We start from the raw sequence: 24,783 nt of genomic DNA, 5'->3' as shown, positions 1-24,783 counted from the left end.
CTTCCCAGTACTCTTTGTCATATAATGCTTTGAAACTACTGACTGTTTTGGCTTCCACCACCTTCTCTCCTAATTTGTTCCAACCGTCTACCACTATGTTTGCGAAAGTGAATTTTTTTTTATTTCTTCAGCAGCTTTGTTTAGTTACTTTAAATCTATGACCTCTTGTTCTTGAAGTTCCAGGTCACAGGAATTCTTCATCAATTTTATCGATTTTCATTACTATTTTGTACGGAGTGATCATATCGCCTCTTTTTCTTCTATCTTCTAGTTTGACGCATTTAATGCCTCTAACCTCTCCTCGTAGCTCTTGTCCTTCAATTCTGGGAGCCATTTAGTTGGATGTCTTTGCACCTTTTCCAGTTTGTTGATGTGCTTCTTAATATATGGGCACCATATAACCGCTGCATATTTTAGCTTTGGTCTAACAAAAGTCGTGAACAGTTGCTTTAGTATTTCACCATCTATGTATTTAAAAGCAATTCTGAAATTAGAAAGTGTAGCATAGGCTCCTTGCATGATGTTCTTTATGTGGTCTTCAAGTGATAGTTTTATCTAGGTGATAAAATATTTTATTCAGATGATAGTTCTATCTAGAAACCTTCCTTGATCCCTAGATCTCTCTCTTTATCAGAATTCTTTAAAGATTTCTCACATAATTTATAATTTGTGTAGGGTCTATGTTCTCCTATTCCACATTTTGTAACATGGCATTTATTCACATTAAATTCCATTTGCCAAGTGGTGCTCCATACACTTAATTTGTCTAGGTCTTCTTGAAGAGCATGACAATCATCTAAGTTTCTTATCTTCCCTAGTATCTTAGCATCATCACCAAACATGTTCATATAATTCTGTATTCCATCTAGTAGATCGTTTATGTAGACAGTGAACATTACCAGTGCAAGAACTTAACCCTGTAGTATGCCACTCGTGACATTTCTCGTCCGATACATTGCCTCTGATTACCGCCCTCATATTTCTTTCAGAAATTTTTTCATCCATGTTAGACATCTACCTGTCACTCCTCCATTATGTTCCAGTTTCCAGAACAACCTCTTATGTGGAACTCTGTCGAAAGCCTTTTTTAGGTCCAGATAGATGCAGTCACCCCAACCATCTCTTTCCTGTAAAATCTCTGTGGCTCGATCATAGAAACTGTGTAAATTCGTCCCACAGGATCTTCCAGATCGAACACCATACTGTCTGTCTGTTATTACATGTTTTTCTCCAGGTGTTCTACCCATTTAGTTTTAATTATTTTTTCTAATACTGTATTTTGACTATTACACTTGTCAGTGATACAGGTCTGTAATTGAGGGGGGTCTTCCCTGCTGCCACTGTTGTAGACTGGAACTATGTAAGCCTTTTTCCACCCATCTGCTAGGACTCCTGTACACAGGGATGCCTCAAAAATCAGTTGAAGGGGAATACTGAGTTCAGGTGTGCACTCACTCAGAACCCATGGTAAAACTCCATCTGGGCAAACTGCTTTGTTCTTGCTCGGCTCCTTGAGCATTTTTTCCACTTCGTCTCTAGACACCTCTATGTACTCTGTTGTTCTCTGGAATTCTTATTGTGTCTGGTTCTCTGAAGATTTTATTTTGCTCAAATACACTTTGGAACTGTTCGTTTAATGTTTCACACATTTCCTTTTCATTTTATGTGAATCTGTATCCCATTTTCAACTTCTGAATATTATCCTTTACCTGCAATTTGCTTGTGATGAATTTATAGAATAAGCTTTGTTCTGTTTTACATTTGTCTGCTATCCCTTTCTCAAAAGTTCTTTCTGCCTCTCTCCTCACTGCCGTGTAGTTATTTCCCACTATTTTGTATTGCTGGTATGTTTAGGGGTTTGGCCTCTTCCTATATTAATTCCATTTTTGTGTCTTTTGGTCTATGAACCTATCAAAATTTCTGTTGAACCAATCCTGTTTCCTAGTTACGCATCTCTGCTTTGGTATAAATATTGTTGTGCCTTTAACACATGTCCACTCTCAACTGAATGACCCCAGATTTCAATCATATACCTGATGTTCATCTAGCAGTAAATTAGGTATTTATAAGTTAGGAAACTATTGTGGATTGCATCCTGGGAATGGTTGGGTCCTCAACAGTGAGAAACTAAAGTGCTTTTCAAATAAGATAATGTACTGTATACAGTATATAATCAACAAAATGGCACCTAGATAACAGTCCATAATTTTGTATTATTGAAAATCCTTCTAAAAAAATAAATAAGAACCGTAACTTAAGAAATGAAGCAAAGACAATAACAACCCAACCTGTCCTAGGTGTAAACTATCCTAGGATACATTTGATTATGTGTTAGGTGTCTTTGGTTTTGTTTCTTGGGCTATGTGAAAGTATTTTCAACAGTATAGAATGTTAACTGGGATCTACATGTATGTAAAATGTAAACCCATTATGTGCCTCTGTAACCTTTCCACTAACACTCAAAGAATGGGAATGAAGTGCATAATAAATGAACTAAACTAATGAACTAAACTAAACATTTGTACACTTGTATGTTTAAAAAATATATAATAATGAACCACTTAAATGTACGACAAATGGTATCTCATAAAAGCCTTGACCTTCTTCTCCTTTAGTATTAATAGGCAGTCATACAGTCCTTAAACTGTAAGATGATAAGAGTGTAGACGTAAAGATCGGTGTAGTATGGTAATAAAATAGGCCAGAGATAGGTACCATAACCAGTATCCAGACACAAACCCAGGCAATGTACAGTTTCTTCAAATACAACATACTACCTCCCCTGCATATAGTGGATGACATGTTATTCACAGACATCAAAGAACAATTAAAAAGAGTAAGTGGAATTTGTGAAAAGTCACCATTTTCCTTGGGATATTCAAGTGGCCAAAAAATTTGAACAAAGCTCAACATTAAGTATTGTACTCGCCCAATGAAGTGTTGTTTGTCTGCTCAAGAAGTTTAATGGGGGGTATGTGTTGAGAATACAGTGGAACCTCGATTAACAAATTTAATCCGTTCCAGCACCGAGCTCGTCATGTGAAATGCTTGTCTTTCAAAAAGAATTTCCCCATTTAAAATATTAGAAATAAAAAATCAGTTCCACCACCGAAAAACAACATGATAATCAATTTTTTCAATAATGGAGCAGCCTACCTGACATACACTGAACAAACCTTTATGACATTTTTCCTTTTTTCAAATTTGTTCAATTCTTCTTTTTTATTTTTTTTAAAGGAACATGGAGCAGCCTACCTGGCAAACACTGAACGAACCTTTTAGACATGCGTTCTTTTTTCATTTTTTTTTTTTTTTTTTATTCCACAAAAAAAAAAATCAATGCTTTGCAACATCGCAGCATCATTAGCATCTTTAGACAAAAAAAATTATTTATTTGCATTGTCGGAGGTGTCCGAGAATGTGTGAGAAGCAGCGGGAATGCACCATGTGGTTTTTCTTGTTAATCAAACGAGCGATTGCAAATAGAGACAAATTGTCGGCAATCAGCACGCTCGTTACTCAAAATGCTCGTAATTTGAGGCGCTCGTCACTCGAGGTTCCACTGTACTGTATTCATGTATGATAGTATTAAGTAGAGAAATATCCAGCATTAAATATAATTAAATGCCAATTTGTGTGTGTTTCAGGTGGCTCTATCTTGCTATGTGGCTCTCAATTACTAGATTGCATCAGCTGTGGAGTTTATTTCAGCTTGGGCGACTGGAACCAGAACCTTGTTAAAGCCCCCCCAGTCCTAACAGGGGTGTATGAAACGGGTGACACTCCACCACCTCACTGGGGAAGGAACCCTGTAAGTCAGCAAATCAATACAGACCACTGCTGGGTTCAAGAGAGACCAAAGCTTCACAATCCACAGAATGAACTCTCCCAACAATGTAAAATGATTGGAAATTTCTCTTAACAAGCATTATAATCATTCACTGCATCCCTTCCACTAATTTGTGAATGGAGAAGGGGCTAGGGCTCACGTTCTCCACTGGCTCGAGCAGTCAGTTCTAGAGCAAATGCATGCAAAACCAACTGATAACCTGGAAGTGAGCAGGGTAATCAGGGAGCTTCTGAGGATTCCCCAGAAATCGTAGTTTCAGTACATTCAACTCTAATTTTGTTGGAGGAGCCACTTGAAGCTTCCTGAAGCTAACTACCCATGGAGAAGAAAGAGACTCACTAGGGAGGAGGAGGAACCACAAGTAGCCAAGATGAAACCAAGACAGCAGATTGAGAGAGAACCCACTGCAACACAAAGGCAATGAGGTCTGGGAACATTAACCAAGTACTGAGACACTAGCACCCTGTTCGAACACCAGAACCCCCACACCTGAATGTCAACCATGGACATATTAGCAAATATAGCCAAAATAGTGGAGTACCTAAGAACATCATGGGCATGAGAGTAGACCACAGGCTGGCAAGACTTGGACATGGTGGACAACCTGAGAGACAGGAACGTTACAATAGGGAACCAAGGAAACAGGACCAACCACAAAGCATCCACCAAGGCAGAATTTGGTGGCATGAAAAGCCACCAATAGCAGTGGAGAGTCACCACTGAGAAAACTTTTTTTTTTTTTTTTTTTTTTTTTTTTTTTTTTTTTTTTTTTTTTTTTTTTTTTTTTTTTTTTTTTTTTTTTTTTTTGAGGGGTTGGGGACAAGCACATGCAAAGGTAATGTTTGAATGGGAAATAGGTATGAGTTATGATTGCAGGTGGGCTATCCACCTTGTTGACATGATGTGTGTATGTAGGAAGATACGTTAAGCTTGCTTTCTTTGGTCAGGAAACTGTGAGCATATGTGAGGTTCTACATGTATTTCAGCATACAGGGTATATGGATCCCTATAGATGAATACTTGTACTGTGTAGCATTCACACATACACACTCAGATGATTTCACACACCATAAGCCCGTACTGTACCTTGTTAAGCATAAGACGAAGCTGGAAAAAAGTTCAGAGGTATGCCACTAGGCTAGTCCTAGAACTAAGAGGCATGAGTTGCGAGGAAAGGCTGCATGAACTGCACCTCATGTCGCTGGAAGACAGGAAAGCTCGCAGAGACATGATCACTACCTACAAAGTTCTCAGAAGATTTGACAGGGTAGGTAAAGATACTGTTTAACATGGGTGGTATGCAAACAAGGAGACACAGGTGGAAACTGAGTACCCAAATGAGCCACAGGGACATTAGAAAGAGCTTTTTCAGTGTCAGAGTAGTTAACAGATGGAATGCATTAGGCAGTGATGTGGTGGAGGTAGACTCCATACACAGTTTCAAATGTAGATATGATAGAGCCCAGTAGGCTCAGGAATCTGTACACCAGTTGATTGACAGTTGAGAGGCAGGACCAAAGAGCCAGAGCTCAGCCTCCGCAAGTACAACTAGGCGAGTACACATGTTTTGATGTTTTATTGAAATGTCTTTATTTCATTATTATTGATTATTTTTATTTTATTTAGTTACTTTCAAGAGGGGGAAGAGAGTTCTGATCAGTATTTCATACTGATCAGAATCAAACTCAAAAGAGGCAGGGGGTCCATCATAGAGCCAAACTCCGGGTTATGCAAGAGATACTTGAAGAGATCCTCATGAGTTGTAAGCTGTGGGAATCAAGAGGAAGGAAATTCTGCAAGGATAGTTCCAACAGACCAATCGGCATGCAGAAGCAAACCCTGGAGGGAAAGGGGCTGCATTCAAATCAGTCATTCAAGTAGAGGGAAATACAAAAAAAAAACTTACCCTTGAAGCAAAAATGCCTTTGTCCAAAGGAACGAAAACCCACTTGGGGTCCAAGGGAGCCCATAGTCTCCTTTACCTGCTTAATGGGATTCTGGGAGTTCTACTCCCCAAGCCAGGCCCGAGGCCAGGAAGTTTTGACTTCCTATAAGCTTTGACATCTTTCCCCATGGCCTGGGAACCAACCAAGAAGGCTCTGGGGCAGAGCCGGCATCCATGCCCACTGTCCCTGGATAGAAAAGTGAAAAAGTGAGAGGTTTGAGAAGAAAGGACTGGCTAGAAGGGAAACACAAAATCTTAGGGGACTCATCAGCTCCACTGCTTCCATGAATGGGTTAGGCTCTGGCACTGGTAGGCTAAACAGGATTCCTATGACTGATATGTCTCTTAAAGTGGGATGCTATTGTGACGTGATCTGGAATAGAGCAGTAACTATTCTGGCAGGTATTGTGCCAAATACACATTGTTAAAAAAAAAAGAGAAAACAAAATGAAATAAAACTGCTGGTACCTTTTACTGTATGTCAATTGCGGGCAAAAAACACGATAATAAAAAGTTTAAACATTTAATATAACAAAAAAATTACTTTAATTTTACACAAAATGATAAGTAACAATTAATGAAAACAAAACCCCCTTATCCACTTGGCTTAAACACATTCGAAAGAGAAATATACACATGTGAATTTTACGTTAATAACAAAGGTGAAGGCAAAACTTTGTACAAAATGCTGTGCGCGTCTACCATCACCCGTAGGCGAGAATAGATGCGGAATCAATGAGCACTTGAAGGGTAATCTGCTGTGCTGGATGCTGGCATGCCTTTATATATGGGCAGTGACATCATTTTGGCGCAAATGTTGGAGTTGTAGACGAGAAGCTGGCAAGATAACGACTGTCCTGATAGTTTGCTGGTGGCAGCCGAGACTGTAAGTGCGCTCTCTCTCGTGGAAGGTATGGTGGAGGAGCAGTAAGCAAAGCAGGGTGGAGGGGTGTGTCTAGACAATACATTTTGGCAAGTATTGTTGTTGTTGTTGTTGTTGATGTTGGACCAGGCTGGTATGTAGTTGGTAAGGAACAGGCAGAATCTACTGCTATGCAGGAGATAACCGTAACACTATCTTAGCAATAGAGCTTGAGAGAGCCAGTGGGGCTATCACCAGAAAGGCATTTCATTACTTTCAACACTGGTTTTATTAACCCCTTAACTGCGCCGCTTCCATATATGACACCCCTCAGTGCGCAGGAAATAAATTCTCTGGAAAAAATTCTTTTGTTTTTTAAAGTGTCAAAAACCCTTGTCTCAGTATGAGTATGTCAAAAAAAAATCTAAATTGTACTTACTTTGCCTGCTATGGGGTCTGTAAGTTGGCTCGTGACGTCATCATTTCCCGTTCACCCGTGACGTACAATCCCGGGGCCAGTAGGGTGCCCGGGGCGGGGCGCGCAAGTTGCCGCGAATATATTTATGTTCATTTTTTGCACTCGGTTCAAAATACATTTTATTTCTTTTAACGTGCTAATCCTATGTATAATGAACACATATACTATATTATGGCAGTAAAACATCCGTACTGTCCGAAGACTGTGTTACGTGCATGACACTTGTGTACACATATGTTGCACATATTTACCATGTATCATGCTAATTTATGTATGTATACAATCTATTTATACACTATACACTGTCACACACTATATACTTTCACCATCAACACATTCAGAACACCGCGAGTGTGAGCTGTCACACCCAGCCAGCCCTACTTCACTCCTCCAACATTGTATTTGCCAACATTGCTCCTCCCATCATACAGCTATTCACACCAATGTTTCATGTTCATTTATGTATATTTACAACATATGTACACAATATACACTGTCACACACTATATACATTCACCATCAACACACTCAGAACACCGCGAGTGTGAGCAGCCACACCCAGCCATAGTCTCCCTCCCTCCCTCCAACATCTTACTCACCAACATTGCTCCTCCCACCATACTGTTATTGTTTTATTACACTATTTACACATGTTATATATACCTATCTACATGTTTTATTTGCCAGAACTATGCAAGATAGCCGGTATTGTGTGAGCACAGTGGTCACCATACACTGCATGAGAAAACACACAGCAGACAGCAGACGACGCTACGATTACGACGTCACCTCCCTCACCAAAATAGCTCCTCTCAACATACTCCTGTTGCTGTTATTACACTATATACACACACATACTGTATATACCCATGTACATGTGTTCCTCATAGCGAACCACGAAGCTAGTATGGTGAGCAAAACAAGAGTGGCTGCCACACACAGTGAGGCTAACTCAATTCTCTCCCTCCCTCCCTCACCAAAATTCCTCCTTCCACAATCCTACGCACAACGCTAATTATAACCACAATCCTGGTCACTAATATCTGTAAATGAATAATTGACCACAAGTTTATTTTGAAAAGGAACCTAAGAAGTCGTTTGAAGATTCCTAGATGGACAAAATAATGCTGTGGTGCTGTGGCTAGCACTGTGTACATCATGAACAGCATTGAATCACTGATATTTGAACATTGTACCCAGTCATTATCACACTCAGGCTCTTCTATAATACTATCATGGCTAAATAATACAGGTTATGTATATATTTTGACATTATTAGGCGATGCTGTGGTCACACGCTGAACAGCTGTACTGTGCGCTCATGCTGCGTGCGTCGGCCTTGGTTGCTCACTCACTACTGAGGTTCTCACACCCGGGAATGTGGACCACGATTTTTTTTTAAAGATGGCGTCTGTTTACAAGAGCCCTGAGGAAGCTGATGTGGACCCCATGTAGCCTCGGGAGTTTCGAATGGAACGTAAAAAATACAAATACCCAGAGGCGTGTAGTGCACCCCAGACGTGGGCCTGCAGGCGCATTGCGCAGTTAAAGGGTTAAGTGGGTCATAAATTCTGTAATTTGGTTAGTTTAATATTCAGCACAATGATCTGTGTGAATGATGACTGGTTACATTCCTGGTGCTTTTCCTTTAGGCACATTTTATTTTACTGAACTCAATTTCATTGTTGAATCTTTGTTAATAAAACGTTATCATACAGCAACAGGTTTTTCATTTCAGTATAGTTTCCATAGCTAAAAACATTTACAGCATGTACTTGGACAGTTCATTATTTTTATTATGTCTTGCAGGTGTCTCGGCTCCTTCGTTTCTTCAGTGCTATAAGTTAACACAATCAGCTTTTAACATAGAAATTGCAACACCAGAGGTAAGATGTTACAATATGCCACGATATGAATTTTATCATGTGTGTTTGTAGGTGCAAAGTACAGTATTTACTAGAATGAGTAGACATAATGGAAAGCCGTTTGATATGATTAGTCTTTTAGATTACCGATTCTTTGATTACTCTTAGATTCTTAGATTAGATTATTGAAGTGTTTTCATTTTTTATTTTTTATTTTGTGTAGGTCATGTTTTATGAATTAATTTATTTTGCTAGTTTGTCAATTTAACTTTATATTGGACATCAGAGTATGCTTCACATGTGCTGTAATTACATGGACAGATTTTGGGAGGGGATTCCCTCAGTAGCTCTTGGATGTTATACAGTAACTTGGAAGTAAACAAGTCTTGAGAGAGACCGGGCCACTAAAGACCCCATGAGCACCTACTGGAGACCATGACCAGAATCTGGCCAGCTCAAGAGAGGCATAGGGAAATTTGTGGATTAGAAATCACCACAGTACCCACCTACCTACCTACCTACCTTTGAAAGTAAGATTTCAAGGCTGGCAGATAGGAAATAATTCTGATGTGAACTCTCTCTCTGCAAATAGGTTCTCCTGGTCATATGTTACATTAAATTTAAATTTCAGCTTAGGGAAATTAGCCCATAGCACATGAGAAAAATTAGGGTGCTTATTCTTATTTTCAAGGAAAGGAAGCCTGCTAAGCTAATTGAGGTTTTCCTTGGCTAACTACAGTTCTGACCTTTTCCAAAGTGGAATCCACAATAGTTGCCCAACTCCTGGGTTTCTGTTTCTGCTAGGCTGTAAATTAGAAAGGCTGCATAGAATTATGTGAAATTCTATGCAGTTCTGTGCAATTTCAGTGAAATTCTGAAATTAGGTGAAAGGTAACATGCCCAAACATCTCTGTCGTGGGAATCAAACCTGGGACATTTCAACTCTGAACGGTTGCAAAGAGATCCAAGCACAGTGAGCCAACTGTACTTGGATCACATTTTTAGTGATTTTCTGGAAAGACTCACATCAGTCACAGGAGTCTTGTTTGGCCTACTGGAAATCTGAGATAAAACTTGGCCCCCTCACAGAGGTGCAAAGAGCAGGGATTATTACCCTTACTGGGAAAGCATCCAAAAAGTCAATAAGGCTTTACAGATACCTGCAATGTTCATAGAAAATGAAGCATTGAAATGGCCAAACAACTCCGCAAACAAATTATACTAAATATATGATTCAGTCAAGCCCATTAGCCCATTTAAATAACTTGAACCCATCAGTACCGATAGTCATCACCATGCAGCCCAGACCCCCCCCCCCCCCAGCCCACAGCCAACTCCAATGGTCAGTCTGGGGCTCGTGCACAATGAACTGACAAACCTGTTAGGAAGGGAGGGAGTCAGGAGTCACTGGGGCTCTGCCAGAAAGAGGCGTCTCATTACATTCAACTCGTTTTCCTGGGAGGAACCTGTTGGAGACTCTCCTAAGCTAGCTAACCAAAAACAAACTTGTGTTACATATTTATTTTGACATTATTAGGGGATGCTGTGGTCACAAGCTGAACAGCAGCGCTGTGAGCTCATGTTGTGTGCGCCAGCCTTGGTTGTTAACTCAGTACTGAGGCTCTCACACCCGAGAATGTTGCCCATGATTTTTTTTTAAATGGCGTCTGTTTACAAGAGCCCTGAGGAAGCTGATGCGAACCCCATGTAACCGTGGGAGTTTTGAATCAAACGCTATACCTAAAAGATCCCTGAGGTGCATTGTGCCCCCCCCCCCATCCCCAAGCGCCTGCAGGCGCGTTGCCCAGTTCAGTGGTTTATACTTAAAAATCCTTGAGAAGTTGACATAATGGCATTGCTGGTCTGGAATCAGGATGATAAACTGATAACTGTAAATGCCTACAGACCACCAGCAAGCAACACATGGACAAAGGAAGAACTGGATGACAAACGAGAGGGCCTCATAATGATCATGAGAGAAATTATAGTTCAAGCAGATAGATAAATCACGACTGTTGATACTGGGGGACTTCAACTTTAAAGCAATAGACTGGGAGGCTTATGAAGCAAAAACGGAGGAATTTTGGACCTGCATATTTGTAAACTTCATTCTGGAGACATTCTTGTATCAACACGTCAAGCAGGCCACAAGAATGAGGGAAGGGGATGTACCGTCAGTACTGGATCTGGTATTCACCAGGAAAGAAGATATATTTGACATCTAGTATCTTTCTCCCTTGGGAAAAGGACAGGGATCATGTCCTTTTAGACATTAAATATGCTTTAAGATATAATCCAGAAGAAAATGGGGACATTGAAACAGTTGATAAACTCGATATCAAGAGAGGGACACTATGGGGAACTTCGAAAAAATTTTAATGAGTGTAATTGGACAGACTTGTTGCTAGGCAGGGAAGTAAATGAGATGTATTCCAAATTTTGCAAAATATACGATGAAGGCATACAAACATTCATAGAGTGAATTACAGAGTGCATAAGAGACGAGTACTCTACCCAATGTAGGTCGCGTGTTCAAGACTCCTATTACCCTGGTGAATGAAATGTTACTATTCACAGTAGTGTGGCTGACAATTTACATATATTAAATGCAAATGCATAAAATTTGGCAGAGTACAAGTGCATAAAATTTGGTTCGAGCAGCGGGATATATATAGAACCGAGAGTGAGATGAAGCATCTCACTATTGGGGGGGGGGAAGGGTGTTAGGTCTAGGGAGGGGTGCTAGGGTGCTAGGATGCTAGGGTGCTAAGTGTGCTTCAATGATGGCTGTTGCAGTGTTGCACGTTTCCTCTTTATGAATCCCATCGGCGGTAGCGAAGGTTGAGCAACGGTCTCGCTTCATGTAGGTCGGCGTTCAATCCCCGACCGTCCAAGTTGTTGTTTTAGCTACGAGGAGAGGTTAGAAGCATTAAATATGCCAAAACTAGAAGACAGAAGAAAAAGAGGTGATATGATCACTACATACAAAATAGTAACAGGAATTGATAAAATCGACAGGGAAGACTTCCTGAGACCTGGAATTTCAAGAACAAGAGGTCATAGATTTAAACTAGCTAAACACAGATGCCGAAGAAATATAAGAAAATTCACCTTCGCAAATAGAGTGGTAGACGGTTGGAACAAGTTAAGTGAGAAGGTGGTGGAGGCCAAGACCGTCAGTAGTTTCAAAGCCTTATATGACAAAGAGTGCTGGGAAGACGGGACACCACGAGCGTAGCTCTCATCCTGTAACTACACTTAGGTAATTACACTTAGGTAATTACCTAAACAGAGATGCAGTGCCAGAAAACTGGATTGCTTCAGCAGAAATTGCGAGAGGGCCAGAAGCCAAAAGAGACAAAAATGGAATCAATATAGGAAGAAGCCAAACCCCCAAACATACCAGTGATACAAAGATACAAGAAACTATTATACAGCAGTAAGGAAAGAAGCAGAAAGAAATTTTGAAAAAGGGATAGCGGACAAATGTAAAACAGAACCAGGCCTATTCTACAAATTCATAAACAACAAATTGCAGGTAAAGGATAATATCCAGAGATTGAAAATAGGAAACAGATTCACGGAATATGAAAATGAAATGTGTGAAACATTAAACGAAAAGTTCCAAAATGTGTTTGTACAAAATTAAATCCTCAGAGAACTAGACACAATAAGAATTCCAGAAAACAACATAGAGCACATAGCGATGTCTAGATACGAAGTGGAAAATATGCTAAAGGAGCTAAGTAAGAACAAAGCAGTTGGCCTGGATGGAGTTTCACCATGGGTTCTGAGAGAATGTGTACCTGAGCTCAGCATTCCACTTCACCTGATTTTTCAGGCATCCATGTGTACAGGAGTCATAGCAGACGTGTGGGAAAAAGGCTAACATAGTTCCAGTCTACAAAAGTGGAAGCAGGGAAGACCCCCTCAATTATAGACCTGTATTCTTGACAAGTGTAATAGTCAAAATATTAGAGAAAATAAATAAAACTAAATGGGTAGAACACCTGGAGACAAACGATATAATATCAGACCGTCAGTATGGTTTTCGATCTGGAAGATCCTGTGTAACAGATTTACTCAGTTTCTATGATCGAGCCACAGAGTTTTTACAGGAAATGGATGGTTGGGTTGACTGCATCTCTCTGGACCTAAAAAAGGCTTTTGACAGAGTTCCACATGAGAGGTTGTTCTGGAAACTGGAACACATTGGAGGGGTGACAGGTAAGCTGCTAACATGAATGAAAAATTTTCTGACTGATAGAAAAATGAGGGCAGTAATAAGAGGACATGCATTGGACTGGAGAAATGTCACATGCGGAGTACCACAGGGTTCAGTTCTTGCACCGGTAATGTTCATTGTCTACATAAACGATCTACCAGATGTAATACGGAATTATATGAATATGTTTGCTGCTGATGCTAAGATAATAGGGAAGATAAGTAACCTAGATGATTGTCATACCCTTCAAGAAGACCTGGACAGAATAAATATATGGAGCACCACTTCACAAATGGAATTTAATTTAAATAAATACCATGTTATGGAACGTGGAATAGGAGAACATAGACCCCACACAACCTATAAATTATATGAGAAATCTTTAAAGAAGTCTGATAAAGAAAGAGATCTAGGCGTGGTTCTAGATAGAAAACTATCACCTGAGGATCACATTAAGAACATTGTGCGAGGCGCCTATGCTACACTTTCTAACTTCAGAATTGTTTTTAAATACATGGATGGCGAAATAATAAAGAAATTGTTCATGAGTTGTTAGACCAAAGCTGGAATGTACAGCGGCTGTATGGTGTCCATATCTAAAGGAGCACATCAACAAACTTGAAAAGGTGCAAAGACATGCCACTAAGTGGCTCCCAGAACTGAAGGATAAAAGCTACTAGGAGAGGTTAGAGGTATTAAATATGCCAAAACTAGAAGACAGACGAAAAAGAGGTGATAAGATCACTACATTCAAAATAGTAACAGGAATTGATAAAATTGATAGGGAAGATTTCCCGAGACCTGGAACTTCAAGAACAAGAGGTCATAGATTTAAACTAACCTAACACAGATGCCGAAGAAATATAAGAAAATTCACTTTCACAAACAGAGTGGCAGATGGTTGGAATAAGTTAGGTGAGGTGGTGGAGGCCAAGACCGTCAGTAGTTTCAAAGCGTTATATGACAAAGTGTTCTGGGAAGACGGGACACCACAAGCGTAGCTCTCAACTTGTAACTACACTTAGGTAATTACACACACTCCCCACACACCCACCCAGGAAGCAGCCCATAATAGCTGTCTAACTCCCAGGTACCTATTTGCTGCTAGGTAACAGGGGCATCAGGGTGAAAGAAAGTCTGCCCATTTTGTTTCTCGCCACAAAGTCACCGTGTGGAACTCTTGGACCGTTCCTTGGCTCTTTGGGGGATGATCACTTCGGGTGTCGTGTCTGCTGAGTTCTCGGAGGGCCCAGCCTTGGTTCGGGCGCTGCTTGCTCGATCTCAGTACCCAGGGGTTTTTCCATGGCTCCGCCTCTTTCCGATGATCGGTCCAGTCTGTTACGTTGCTGGTTCAGTCTTCTCGAGTCTTCGCATCTGGTAATTTTGACTTGAGTCTATTACCATCTGTTTGGTGATCGGGTGGCTTCGTCTCAGCGGAAGTATGTGGTTTACTGGCGGTCCTTCCTTTTTCATTTTGTCTCTATGTCGGTATACTGGCTTTTTGTCGAGGTGGTCTTGGCCTTTCTCTTGTGGCTGTTCAGGACCGTCATTTTATGCTGCATACTGGCGCTTGTATCGTTCGACACTGGCGGAGCTGCTACGGCTTGCTTTCAGTTTTGATGTTCCTTTTGCACCGCTTCGTGAGCTGTCTCGGGCGTTGTTTCATCTCTGGCCTGCTCATGCGCTGCCTGAGCCATCCTGGTCTTTGGACAAGGTGATCTTTTCTCTCTTTCCCTCGGTTTGCTGTGACCCCTTCGGTTCCAGACTGTTTCTCAGCGGTTTTTGCTCTTTTGGGTTCTGGTGTTCAGTTTATTCGTTTACAGCTGTCTCTTCTTTTCTGGCAAGGTTGGGATGGCTGTTTTCCGGAGGAGTCCCTGGGGTTGTTGTTGCTTGGTTGGTTTGGCCAGGAGTGCATTATCTTGTGTCCGGTTGTGGCTCTCAGCCATTGCCTGTCAGCCGCGGCCTCTGTGGCCATGGCCGCACTTTGGGTTGACCTGGGTTCCCTTTGTCTCTGTTCTAAGGTTCAGGTCTGCAGGGTCATTTGGGGTTGCCAGTTGTCTTGCTTTCAGGTTCAGTCGCGTGGTTTCCGCCTCCCAGGTTTGTCCCTCTTTCGTCTTTGTCGTTGGGTAGATAGCTCGGGGGAGCCGAAGGGGCTCATCCCAGAAAACCAGCATTGAATATAATGAAACGCCATTTTCTGGGTGAGACCTGGAGGCTCCTCGGCATTCTTCACTTCCACCGGTCAGCAGCTTTTTCGTGTGTTTTGACATCCAGTCTCAGAACTGAAGGTGTGGGCTGCCGGCGCGAGGGGTCTGGGGCTCCTCATTCCCCTTCCCGGGGAGGGTGGAGCTGCGCAGCCGGCAGCACTGCAGGTGGTGACGTCATGCTCATTATTCTTGTTTTTCTTTGAGGAGTTCTGTCCACTCGTTTGACTTTCAGGAGTAGTTTCAACCTGAATAGGGGTTTGTTTTGGGATGCTTACCTTTCTGGGTGACTGACCCGGTCGATGGCAGACACAGAATGCTCCAAATCACATGAGCTATTCAATAGGCCATTGCTCCTCGTGCCTCTCTGAGAGAGCCAGGTTCTGGCTCATGGTCCCAAGTATGCCTATGAACTCCATTCACACTGATGGCAAAGTCTAATATATTACATATCAGCCTGGATAGCTCCGGGGAGCCTCCAAGTCTCGCCCAGAAAATGGTGTTTCATTACATTCAACGCTGGTTTGTTGTACAATATTTTGTACTACATTCTGTATCCCCATTGTCTTAACATCAGTGAGAATGATTTGATTATATATCATTTGGAAAGTCATTATGTATACAAGATAGTAGTAGAGCTAGCACTGATCCTTGGGGTAACCCCACTTGAAATCTTTTCTCATGATGAGAATTTACCTCTTATTATTATTTTCACTGATCTTTCATTATGAAAATCACTTGTCCAGCTTAAAAGCTTACCTATTATTCTTATCCTCCCCCCCCCCCCCCTCTGTCAAGTTTTCTGTGGCACTAGGGCAAGTGATATTACTGTATATAAATTAAATACTGTAATGCATATAGTAGTTCACCCATCCATCCTTTTTTTCAATGATTACTGCTGTTATAAAATAAAATGGTTTAGTGCAACATTTCTCAACCAGGGTTCTACAGAACTACAAGGTAACTAGGAGTTCTGCAAGAGAGAGAGGGAAAGTGATAAATAGGCTATTTCTAATCTTAATCAAATGTATTTTTGAGTCACTTTTGTTTCTATTTTTTCTAATTTAACTTGTATCAAGAGCAAAGACAGAAATCGTTTCCTTTCAGTTGACAGTGGTTCAGTACTACCATGAGTGTTTATTAAAAATATGATCCAGAATTATTTCAAGGGTATAAAGGTTGAGAAATGCTGGACTAGTGTGTGTGTGTTTCAGCTCATCCTTCTAAAATAAAAGTACTTTTAGTAACTATTTGGTCAAAAGTATCAGTGTAGTGATGGACCACCAAAAAGTTGCTTTTGTATTATTGAATTTGGACAAACCAGAAACTTTTTAAACTGCAACAGAAATACAAAACCTTCCCTAGCAATCTTAGGCCTAATATATGCTATCTTAAACCTAAGATAACGTAAAATTAGGTTTACGAATATTTACATTTGGTTTGCTTTATTATTTCCAACTCTAAAATTAATAGTACAAAAGTGGTCAACTTGTGGTCCATCACTACATACTGATATGTTCAACTAAATAGTTACTATAAGTAATGTACTATAACTGGGGGAATGGACTGTTATACTTATGACATTCTTGCCCAATATTGCTATAATTTTCAGGCAGCTGCTGCAGTTTTTATTGATAAGGATGACCAGAGCAGTCGATGGTTAAATGATATTGCAGCTAAAAACCTGTTGGAACCTCATTCACTTAGCGATATACAAGGTAAATTAGTTTTCAATAACAATCTTAAATTGCATACATACAGCTTGTGGAAAATCTTGGTCTTTTAATTAATGTTGATAAAACTAAAGTGTTTACCAGACAAATTGGTAATTGCAAAAGTGGACCACAAAAACCAAAACAATGTTGAATTTAATGAAACGCCTCTTTCTGAAGGGTTTTGGTGGTTCCCTGTTGCTAGCTGCATTATGAGATCTCCATACATAAGACTCACATCAGCCCTAGGAATCCTTAATAGAATACTGGAGATCAGCGGCTGAAACTTGGCCCCCCAAACAGATGCACAGGGAGCAGGGGACTCATGATCACTCTAACCAAAGACACAAACCCCCAGAGAGGAAGCAAAGCAAAACAGAAGTGCAAGGCTCACAGAAAGTAAACCAGTAATATATGAAACAATCCACCCAGTAGTTAGGTTGTATAGCTGGCTACTGCCAGATGGCAACACAATGGGAAGCTGCCAGCTCCCCTTATCAAAAATTATTAGTCCAGAGCTTAAGAAAAGACCGACTGATGCACTCAATAGGAAGAGAGGGTCCAGAGAGCCACCAAGCCCCCCCCCCCCCCATCATAAACTGACGTTTAACCCATAGACAGCAGCTATGGAAAAATGGTCATACTGTATGTGCAAAAAAAAAAAAAAATAATAATAAAAATTAATTATAAATTTGTATTCACAATGTGAGAAAAACGTGAAAATACGTTAATATTTATCATTTCACTGGGTGGAGCCGCTCTCAAAGAATGTGTGGTGGAGGTGTCTAGTGCCCGTCATCACCCATCACCTGGTGCAGACAATGCTGATGCTTCCTGTGTTGTCTTCGGATGTTTCACTGATTGTTTATCCCTTGTTTCTCTTTACAGTAAAACCTCGACTTACGAATTTTTCGAGTTACGACCCCAATTTCGTCAGAAAATTTGACTCGACTTGCGACTTTGTTGATACACATATGGGTCGATGGAGCATGTGGTTCCTGGTGGTACAGGTGACCCCGGTTCAGTTTACCAAACTGCCCGCTTAGTGTTGATCGCGCTTGAATTCTTTGTAAAGAATTTCATTGGTTTTGTGCTGTTTTGTTTTTTGAACATAACAGTAATTATTATATATCATGCCATGGGTCCCAAGAAAGTCAGTGGTAAGGTTCAACCTAAGAAAACACATGTGAGGATTACCATAGAGGAAAAAAAAAAAAGATCATTCATAGTGAGACAATGTGATGTCTCGCTACAAACAAGTTTTTTGAGATATATACAAGAGTTGTTACATTCTTGTACAGCCACTAGTACGCGTAGCGTTTCGGGCAGGTCCCTGGAATACGATCCCCTGCCGCGAAGAATCGTTTTTTCATCCAAGTACACATTTTACTGTTGCGTTAAACAGAGGCTACAGTTAAGGAATTGCGCCCATTAAATCCTCCCCGGCCAGGATACGAACCCATGACATAGCGTTCGCGGAACGTCAGGCGAGTGTCTTACCACTACACCACGGAGACTGTAAAGTGTTAAAACGTAGGGAAAAACAAGTCTATGGAAAGGTTCTTAGTGAGGAAAAACAAGCAGTGAGCCACAACCAGGTCCAAGTGGTATGCAGGCAAAATTAGGACAGAGAGTACCCCAGAGAAGTCATCACTGCCTGATGATATAATGGAAAGGGAACTCTCCTTCCAAACAGTAACACCTCTCCTCCACCCCCCTCCTCACTGTCTTCCATATGCCAACAAAAGTCATCAATAAAGGTAAGCTATAACTTGTACATACTGTACTACTGTACAAAATATGTATGTGTATTATGTATGAAATATATTTTGAAGTTAATATTTTTGGGAGTGTGGAACAGATTAACTCAATTTACATTATTTCTTATGGGAAAATTTATTGAGTTATGAATTTTCGAGTTACTCTGGGAATGGATTAAATTTGTAAATGGAGGTACCATTGTATTTACAAGAGTATGTTTGTTGAATAACTTGATAATCACACAGTTCACACAATGCAATTGTTTCAATTACACATGCTTCAATTGATGAATAGTTTACCTGGTATACTACATTATAACCAGAGAGTAGTGAAAAGGATATGAACATAATATACAGTGGTGTTGGGCTCTAGGCAATGACATATGGCCTAATTGGCACCATAAGGGTGAGAATATAGATTGAAAGAAAGGGTAAGCCACCAATGTGGCACACATGACGGCAGGCTGCTCCTAGTTCAGTACATGAAAGCATGAAATGGTAGCAGGATTTTTTTCAAGGGTCAAAGTAAACTCCATTACATCCACAGAGAGCTATTATATCTATACAGTATTTGCATATTATGTCCATTTTTGCACCTCCTAGTCCCATAATTCATGGGCTTTTTATGCAGTCTTTCTCAGCCTGTGGTGGAATTGGTCGGTCCTTTCCCCTATCTTGGGGTCAGAGCTTGGGGGTCAGGATTCATCCCCATTTCTGCATTGTCGTTGGCTAGAACTGACCTTTTGAAGTCAAAATTACCTTGTCCCTTCGGTGAGTGTCAAGATTGTTCCCAGTCCCAAAGTGGAATTTAGGTGGACCTATGGTACAGCCTCGATATGTCAGATTTAAACAGCTTCATTCCTTGTTCTCCAAATTATGTGAAAAGGAATTAAAAAACTTGGATAAAGAAAGAGATCCGTGGATGGTTCTGATTAGCAAACTGCCACCAGAGAAGCTTGTAGGAAGAACTTTTGCTATGCTTTTCCATTTCAAAATCTTTTTAAGTACATGCTGTGAAATATTGAAGAAATTGTTCATGACTTTTGTGAAATCAAAATTGGAATATGCAGTGGTTGTATTATTTCTCCATATCTCAAGAAGTTCATCAATAAACTAGAAAAGGTGCAGAGATGTGCTACTAAATGACTTCCAGAACTGATAAACAAGAGCTACAAGGAGAAGCTACAGGTATTAAATACTATATACCAAAACTTGAAGATAGTAGGTAAAAGTAGGAAAAGAGGCAATATGATCACTACATACAAAGTACAGTAGTAACATGAATCAACAAAATTTACAAAGAAGAATTCTTGAAAACCACTTCAAAGCAAGAGGTCAGAGATTCAAGCTAAGGAAATAAATGTGCCAAAAATATTTACCTGAGGGCCACTAACACTAGTGGCCTCGACGAGGACAGGAAGTTGGCAGCTTGTCGAAGGTCCCTCCCCCCCATCTGCCTTGATAATCTTTTCCAGTTCGACTTTTAAATTTAACAAAGTTTTGGCATTTATGGCTTTGGCGGGTAGGCAATTCCATGGGTTTACAACCCTGTGGGTGAAAAAGCATCTCCTGTTCTCAGTCCTACATTATGGCTTGTTGAGCTTGAAATTGTTGCTCCTTGTTTGTGATACATCTAACCTTTTAAAGAAATTGTCCTGCTTAACATCATCCAAATTGTTCAGTATTTTAAATGTTTCAATGAGATCTGCCCTGTCATACCTGGTTTGCAATGTTGTTAACCCTGTGGCCCTCAACCACTCAAATATTATAAAGTTCTCTTGCAAATGGAGTGGTGGATGGTTGGAACAAGTCAAGTGAGAAGGCACTGGAGGCCAAAACCATCAGTAGCATCAAAGCGTCATGTGACAATGTACCGGAAAGACGGGACACCATGAGTTACCTCTCATCCTATAGCTACACTTTGGTAATTTTACACTCACTAAGGCGGGACCAAAGAGCCAGAGCTCAACCCCGCAAGCACAATTAGGTGAGTACTCATTCACTCACTGACTCACACACACACTCACTCATGCACTCACTCATGCACTCACTCACTCATGCACTCACGCACTCATGCACTCACTCACTCATGCACTCACTCATGCACTCACTCACTCATGCACTCACTCACTCATGCACTCACTCACTCATGCACTCACTCACTCACTCACTCACTCACTCACTCACTCACTCACTCACTCACTCACTCACTCACTCACTCACTCACTCACTCACTCATGCACTCACTCACTCACTCACTCACTCACTCATGCACTCACTCACTCATGCACTCACTCACTCACTCACGCACTCATGCACTCACTCACTCACTCATGCACTCATGCACTCACTCATGCACTCACTCACTCATGCACTCGCTCACTCATGCACTCACTCACTCATGCACTCACTCACTCACTCAGTCACTCACTCACTCACTCACTCACTCACTCACTCACTCACTCACTCACTCACTCACTCATGCACTCACTCACTCATGCACTCACTCACTCATGCACTCACTCACTCACTCACTCACTCACTCACTCACTCACTCATGCACTCACTCACTCACTCATGCACTCACTCACTCACTCATGCATTCACTCACTCACTCATGCATTCACTCACTCACTCACTCACTCACTCATGCACTCACTCATGCACTCACTCACTCACTCACTCATGCACTCACTCACTCATGCACTCACTTGCTCACTCACTCACTAAGGGGAACTTCGACATAATTTTAGTGAGTGTAATTGGACAGATTTGTTGCTAGGCAGGGAAGTAAATGAAATGTATGCCAAATTTTGCAAAATATACGATGAAGGCGCACAAACATTCATACCTAAACAGAGATGCAGGGCCAGAAAACATGATTAATTCAACAGAAAGAACAAAGTAAGAACAACAGTAAGAACAAAGCAGTTGGTCCAGATGGAGTTTCACCATGGGTTCTGAGAGAATGTGCACCTGAGCTCAGCATTCCACTTCACCTGACTTTTCAGGCATCCCTGTGTAGAGGAGTCATTGCAGATGTGTGGAAAAAAAGCTAACATAGTTTCAATCTACAAAAGTGGCAGCAGGGAAGACCCCCTCAATTATAGACCTGTATCATTGACAAGTGTAATAGTCAAAATATTGGAAAAAATAATTAAAACTAAATGGGTGGAACACCTAGAGAGAAACGATATAATTTCACACAGTATGATTTTCGATCTGAAAGATCCTGTGTATCAAATTTATTCAGTTTCTATGATCAAGCAACAGAGATTTTACAGGAGAGATGGTTGGGTTGACTGCATCTATCTGGACCTAAAAAAGGCTTTCGACAGAGTTCCACATAAGAGGCTGTTCTGGAAACTGGAACATATTGGAGGGGTATTGAGGGGTAACATAAGTTACTAACATGGATGAAAAACTTTCTAACCAATAGAAAAAAGGAGGGCAGTAATCAGTAGCAATGTATCGAACTGCAGAAATGTCACAAGTGGAGGTACCACAGGGCTCAGTTTTTGCACTGGTGAAGTTCATTGTCTACATAAATAATCTTCCAGATGGAATACAGAAATATATGTACATGTTTGCTGATGATGCTAAGATAATAGGAAGGATAAGTAACATAAATGATTGTAATGCCCTTCAAGAAGACCTGAACAAAATAATTATATGGAGCACCACTTGGAAAATGGAATTGAATGTGCATAAATGCCATGTTATGGAATGTGGAATAGGAGAACATTGATCCCTCACAACCTATAAATTATGTGAAAAATCTTTAAAGACTTCTGATAAAGAAAGATATCTAGGGGTGGTTCTAGATAGAAAACTATCACCAGAGGGCCACATGAAGAACATTGTGCGAGGAGCCTATGCTACGCTTTCTAACTTCAGAATTGCTTTTAAATACACGATTGGCGAAATACTAAAGAAATTGTTCATGAATTTAGTTAGGCCAAAGCTAGAATCTGCAGTGGTTGTATGGTGCCCATATCATAAGAAACACATCAGCAAACTGGAAAGGGTGCAAAGACATGCAACTAAGTGGCTCCGAGAACTGAAGGACAAGAGCTACGAGGAGAAGTTAGGGGGCGTTAAATATGCCAAAACTAGAAGATAAAAGAAAAGAGGCGATATGATCACCACATACAAAATTTTAACAGGAATCGACCAAATTGACAAGGAGGAATTCCTTAAACCAGCAACATCACAAACAAGAGAACACAGAGGTGCCTAGAGACGAAGTGAAAAAAATGCTCAAGGAGCTAAGTAAGAACATAGCAATTGATCCAGATGGAGTTTCACCATGGGTTCTGAGAGAATATGCACCCGAGCTCAGCATTCCACTTCAACTGATTTTTCTGGCATCCCTGTGTACAGGAGTTGTAGATGATGTGTGGAAAAAGGCTAACATAGTTCCAATCTACAAAAGTGACAGCAGGGAAGACCCCCTCAATTATAGAACTGTATTTGTGATAAGTGTAATAGTCAAAATATTGGGAAAAATAATTAGAACTAAATTTATAGAACACCTGGAGAAAAAAGATATAATATCAGACAGACAGTATGGTTTTCGATCTTGAAGATCCTGTGTAACGAACTTACTCAGTTTCTATGATTGAGCCACAGAGATTTTACAGGAAAGAGATGGTTGGGTTGACTGCATCTATCTGGACCTAAAAAAAGGCTTTCGACAGAGTTCCACATTGTTTTGGAAACTGGAACATATTGGAGGGGTGACAGGTAAGCTTCTAACATGGATGAAAAATTTCCTGACAGAAAAATGAGGGCCATAATCAGAGGCAATCTATCGAATTGGAGAAATGTCACGAGTGGAGTACCACAGGGTTCAGTTCTTGCACCAGTAATGTTCATTGTCTACATAAACGATCTACCTGTTGGAATACAGAATTATATGAACATGTTTGCTGATGATGATGATAAGATAATAGGGAAGATAAGAAACCTAGATGATTGTCATGCCCTTCATGAAGACCTGAACAAAATGAGTATATGGAGCAATACTTGGCAAATGGAATTTAATGTGAATAAATGCCATGTTATGGAATGTGGAATTGGAGAACATAGACCCCACACAACCTATAAATTATGTGAGACATCTTTAAAGAATTCTGACAAAGAAAGGGATCTAGGCGTGGTTCTAGATAGAAAACTGTCACCTGAGGACCACATTAGGAACATTGTGTGAGGAGCCTATGCTACACTTTCTAACTTCAGAATTGCTTTTAAATACATGGATGGAGAAATACTAAAGAAATTGTTCACGACTTTTATTAGACCAAAGCTGGAATATGCAGCGGTTGTATATGTCCATATCTTAAGAAGCACATCAACAAACTGGAAAAGGTGCAACGACATGCCACTAAGTGGCTCCCAGAACTGAAGGACAAGAGCTACGAGGAGAGGTTAGAGGCATTAAATATGCAAAAACTAGAAGATAGAAGAAAAAGAGGCGATATGATCACTACGTACAAAATAATAACAGGAATTGATAAAATCGATAGGGAAGAATTCCTGAGACCCGGAACTTCAAGAACAAGAGGTCATAGATTTAAACTAACGAAACAAAGCTGCCAGAGGAATATAAGAAAATTCACTTTTGCAAACAGAGTAGTAGACGGTTGGAACAAGCTAAGTGAGGTGGTGGGCGAGGCCAAAACCGTTTAGTAGTTTCAAAGTGTTATACGACAAAGAGTACTGGGAAGACCGGACACCAAGAGTGTAGCTCTCATCCTGTAACTACACTTAGGTAATTACATACACACACGTGTACGTACATATGTATGTATGAATGTTTCCTGTTTCAAATGTAGATATGATAGAACCCAGTAGGCTAAGGAATCTTTACACCAGTTGAC

General features: G+C 40.6%; 1 protein-coding gene across 1 annotated transcript in view; it reads left to right on the top strand.

Moving 5' to 3' along the window:
- Positions 1-24,783, top strand: part of LOC123762235 (glutamine amidotransferase-like class 1 domain-containing protein 1) — a 98,352-nt gene that overhangs the window by 8,819 nt on the left and 64,750 nt on the right. Inside the window, exons 2-3 of the mRNA XM_045748621.2 lie at positions 8,945-9,021; positions 17,042-17,147. Of these exons, the coding sequence (XP_045604577.1) occupies positions 8,945-9,021; positions 17,042-17,147 (183 nt within the window). The remainder of the gene's footprint in view (positions 1-8,944; positions 9,022-17,041; positions 17,148-24,783) is intronic.

Source organism: Procambarus clarkii, chromosome 2 (genome assembly GCF_040958095.1).
Source record: "Procambarus clarkii isolate CNS0578487 chromosome 2, FALCON_Pclarkii_2.0, whole genome shotgun sequence".
In the NCBI taxonomy this organism is placed as follows: Eukaryota; Metazoa; Arthropoda; class Malacostraca; order Decapoda; family Cambaridae; genus Procambarus; species Procambarus clarkii.
Note: the sequence above shows the minus strand (reverse complement) of the source record. Positions and strands in the feature narration are given on the sequence as shown.